The sequence below is a fragment of the Macrobrachium rosenbergii genome, chromosome 25, assembly GCF_040412425.1.
Source record: "Macrobrachium rosenbergii isolate ZJJX-2024 chromosome 25, ASM4041242v1, whole genome shotgun sequence".
NCBI lineage: Eukaryota > Metazoa > Arthropoda > Malacostraca > Decapoda > Palaemonidae > Macrobrachium > Macrobrachium rosenbergii.
In genome coordinates this window covers 1,251,252-1,255,875 of record NC_089765.1, presented here as the reverse complement: position 1 = coordinate 1,255,875, position 4,624 = coordinate 1,251,252, and the positions used below count along the sequence as shown (strand labels likewise).

General features: G+C 41.7%; 1 protein-coding gene across 1 annotated transcript in view; it reads left to right on the top strand.

Annotated features, from left to right (window-relative positions):
• LOC136852269 (uncharacterized) overlaps positions 1 to 3,952 on the top strand; it is a 60,075-nt gene extending 56,123 nt beyond the window's left edge. Inside the window, exons 11-14 of the mRNA XM_067126740.1 lie at positions 77 to 545; positions 648 to 790; positions 1,088 to 1,512; positions 1,907 to 3,952. Of these exons, the coding sequence (XP_066982841.1) occupies positions 77 to 545; positions 648 to 790; positions 1,088 to 1,512; positions 1,907 to 2,806 (1,937 nt within the window). The 3' untranslated portion in view covers positions 2,807 to 3,952. The remainder of the gene's footprint in view (positions 1 to 76; positions 546 to 647; positions 791 to 1,087; positions 1,513 to 1,906) is intronic.
• Positions 3,953 to 4,624: the final 672 nt, after the last annotated feature.

The window sequence follows — 4,624 nt, the reverse complement described above, 5'->3', positions numbered from 1 at the left end:
AAAATGCTGAAGGATATAAAGCATAATCACCTGTTCCTGACTAACAACTAACTCCCAATAAATGGATGGTTTCCAGATGCCCCCATATGCGCTGGTCCAGCAGGTCAAGAAAGGACCCAGGGAGCAGCTCGAGGGACGGCAGTGAAAGCCAAGTGCAGAGTGGAGGCTGAACCCTCTTCCAGCTTGATCTGGTCCTGGGTGCGGAAGAGGACCGATGGGAGCGAGGAGATTCTGTCCCTTGACAAGTATGCAGTCGAAGGCCTCACGTCGACCTTGACAGTCGTGCCTGAGAGGAGGGAAGATTACGGTCGCCTGCTCTGCCGGGCGACGAATAGCATTGGGCGTCAGAAAGAGCCATGCGTAGTCAACCTTGTGCCCGCCGGGCCACCCGATATGCCCACCAACTGCTCTGCCACAACAGTCAACCCTGATGCTCTTCAGCCGGCTCTTGCTGTGACTTGTCTGGAGGGGTTTGACGGAGGACTGCCTCAAAGTTTCCTGCTGGAGGCGTGGCAGGATGGATTGGTCCTTGCGAATATCAGCAGGTAAGTCAGAGCACCATGCCAATGAGTATAGATAAAATTTCTTTAATTTTACTCAAAGACATTGATTAGCTCACCTGTAATTTAAACTTCCCTCCCAAACAGCGAGTACCCTGAGTGGGTGCTCAGTGGCATGGAGGCAGGCAAAGGGGTCATTCTGAACATTGTGGGTCATAATATTCGTGGTCGAAGTGATCCTGTAACTATGGAGGTTCAAACTAGTAGCGCCCAACATAGAGCAGCTCCAGGTTAGACTGTTATTCTTTCCATATAACCAAACAATCTGAGAATACTTTAATCCACCCCCTCACCTATGATAACCTTTTTACCATTCCTGTGTATCGACACATATCTCATGCTTTAGATTTTTAGTCCACATAATAAATACAAACAATTCATCTCAACTGCTTCAACTTTCTTTCTTTCATTTGCTTCAACATCCACACATCACTTCCATATGGAGAGCTGGCTTAACACACTAACCTTAATATACACATGTAATCATTTCTTTGTGTATGACAGCTTCTCTTTTATTTTTTTTTCAGTTCAAGAGTCGGCTGTGGCGGTTCCTCCAATCGTCGGTGCTGCTTTGGGAGTCGTGGGAGTGATTTTGGTGTTGCTGTTGGTCGGGGTAGCCATTGTTAGAAGGTCCTACAGCTGCCCTAGAAAACCAGTTGATGACAAGACATTGGCATCCTCCTCTACTGAAGGACTAGACCCTGATGTTGTGCAGTCCATTAAACGTTTGGATCTTGTCCCGTGTGTCCAAGAGGAACACAGTAAAGAAGAAATAGATCCAATGTTCACTTACTCGGAACACGTCTACCAACCTGGTGACAGAGAGGAGACAGGGGAGACTCATGAAATTACTGAAGAAAGTGTTGGAAACACAGCTCTTCTGCCTGGCATGGTACAAACACATGCTTCAGAGTCACCTCGACAGCGCCAGCAGTATGACATAGGTAGACAAGTAAGTTTAATTTGGATATTATATGGCACAGTTTGCTTCATAACCATTGGGATGCTGGTTTATCTCAGAGGCATATGGAAAATGAGTAAATATGATCAGGATTATTAGTTTCAGGCAGGTTGATCATTATGAAAGTTTTTCTAGTCACCCTTTATCATTTTGTTGACTTATCCATCATCAGAGTAATTGCTTTTACATCAAGACTCACTAATTCACTAATCTAACTCAACAAGTGTAATTACAAATGGACTTCATTAACAAATTTTAACAATATTTCATGATTTATCTGATGGCTGTGGTTTTTCATTTCCTGGGGCAATGATGATGAGAATTGTTTCAAATACACTTCAGCTTCTTGTTTTGTTTAGATATAAAACTACTTTAATCTTTTCAGAGGCTGAACCTACCCCATGATCAAAGTGAAGACTCAGGAGTGTCTGAATCAGAATCTGATAATGAACTGAAGATCCCTAGAGCAGAGGGGAGTTCATCACCTGCATCATGTTCTAAAGGTGGATCAGATCGGCATTACATTGCTGTACCTATAGACAAAGCCATAAGATCACCAGAAAAAACGTCATCAGGGGGAGACTCGGGACGCAGGCGTTCTTCCCCCTTCAAAGATAAGAACACAACTTGCTCCTCTACAAAGGAATTATATGAGACGCCTGAAGGTGGTCACCGCAGTTCAAGGATATCCCATGAAGGCATTCCTTTAGCCATTCCTTTGAGGGAGATGACTTTGGACCTTTCGTCCAGAGAAGCACACTTAGGATCAAGCGAGCGAGGGTCTCCTGCTCGGGGGATCAATGCTTCACAAGTCGAGGTAATCTGCCTTGCTGTTTCGCCAACAGAAGTTCTCAGTCCAGTAGCTAATAAAGGCCAGATGCCTTCCAAGACGAAGAACGTGTATCCCTTGTTGCAGAGTGAATCATTACAGGAGTCAGAACATCCAAAAATAGATCCAGCTAGGATTCTTAGCTTAGACAGGAGCGAGATTGGAGTACCTGTCACTTTATACAAAGCGGATAATGGAGAACTTCTTTTACTGCCTAGAAAACCTGATTATGAGGGAACTGGGGTTCAGTTAACTACAACTCCAGTTTATGCAATAACAACTGTACCAAAAGCTACTGGAAAGGGAGGCAATGCCAGTCCGGAGAACAGGACCAAAGAAAATGATTCTAGTGAAAAGTTACCCACAAGTAAAGATCTTGGTACAAAGCAAGTTGGTCGAAGAGATTACATCCCTCCAGTGCATCCTGACGTCTGTCGAAGAGAAAGCTCAGTATAGTACAAGTCCTGAACGCCAAGACAACACCATCCAGATTCTAAATCCACTTAGGTTTAAACCCATGAGAAAAACAATTCATTTGTCAACGGTAAAGAACTCTCAGGTACAGTCTAAGTGATAAGCACTAGGAATTATACAAAATAACGTAAGTAGCAGAAACGAATCTAGATACTTCAGAAATGATAGACTGTGTGCATCTTTCAATGCTTCACAAGTCGAGGTAATCTGCCTCAGAAGTTCTCAGTCCAGTAGCTAATAAAGGCCAGATGCCTTCCAAGACGAAGAACGTGTATCCCTTGTTGCAGAGTGAATCATTACAGGAGTCAGAACATCCAAAAATAGATCCAGCTAGATTCTTAGCTTAGACAGGAGCGAGATTGGAGTACCTGTCACTTTATACAAAGCGGATAATGGAGAACTTCTTTTACTGCCTAGAAAACCTGATTATGAGGGAACTGGGGTTCAGTTAACTACAACCCAGTTTATGCACAGCAACTGTACCAAAAGCTACTGGAAAGGGAGGCAATGCCAGTCCGGAGAACAGGACCAAAGAAAATGATTCTAGTGAAAAGTTACCCACAAGTAAAGATCTTGGTACAAAGCAAGTTGGTCGAAGAGATTACATCCTCCAGTGCATCCTGACGTCTGTCGAAGAGAAAGCTCAGTATAGTACAAGTCCTGAACGCCAAGACAACACCATCCAGATTCTAAATCCACTTAGGTTTAAACCCATGAGAAAAACAATTCATTTGTCAACGGTATTTTTCAAGAACTCTCAGGTATCGGTTTTGTCTAAGTGATAAGCACTAGGGAATTATACAAAATAACGTAAGTAGCAGAAACGAATCTAGATACTTCAGAAATGATAGACTGTGTGCATCTGCTGCCGATGCTTCAGAGCCTGACAAAACTCATCCTGAATCTGAATATACTCAACTACAGTATACTTTTTTTTATATAAAACTGTTCGTTAACTGCATCTGGATGAGATACAATCGAACAGATGTATTGTGCAGTGACTGCTCTTCGTGACATTCAGGAGGTGTATACGTGAAGTCTATATTTTTATGTGTAATATCTGCATATTGCAGAAATTCTTCGTATGCATGTATCATGTTGTTAATAAAGACTCTATTATAACAGGCATTCGACAATGATTAACCTTTAATTGATTTTTCTTGGGGATTAGACTGACTGAAAACTGAAAATTTTTTATATACATCATGTTATAAAAAACATTTGCCTTCATCTATCAAACCCCAATTTTCTTGGATATTCATAAAGTTATATGTGGACAGACTTTTTCCCAACACCAATATGTAAAGAAAATTCAGAGTTCTTTGGGAGACATTCAACAGAATATTAAAGAATATTGTTTACCTGTAGATATTTCGACTCATTATTAGTCACTTGACATTGGAAACCGTGTTTGGCTTCTGTTTCTTCAAAAGAACTACGTGCATAGTAGAGCATGATTTATTGCCATAGGGTTAGGTAGAACGCTCATTGCAGTATCTGTTATTCCTTTGATATCTCTCCCCTTTCCCCTTACTTTATCTAACAAATTATAATCACGGAATCATATGGTATAATCAAAAGCCAATTAGAGAACTGAAGCTCTTCACATCGGAATATTACCTGACTTTTTAATGGCTGAGACTATTACCCATAGAAAACATAATCTTTTGAAGAACTGCATTGAAATTCTGCATTCTACAACTAGTGCGCCATCCGAATTACTGGCTTACCAGGACTGCTGAACAAAAAAATCTGGAAAGCAAAGGTCTTGATCACAACAGCAACAGCAGTAGACGTGTT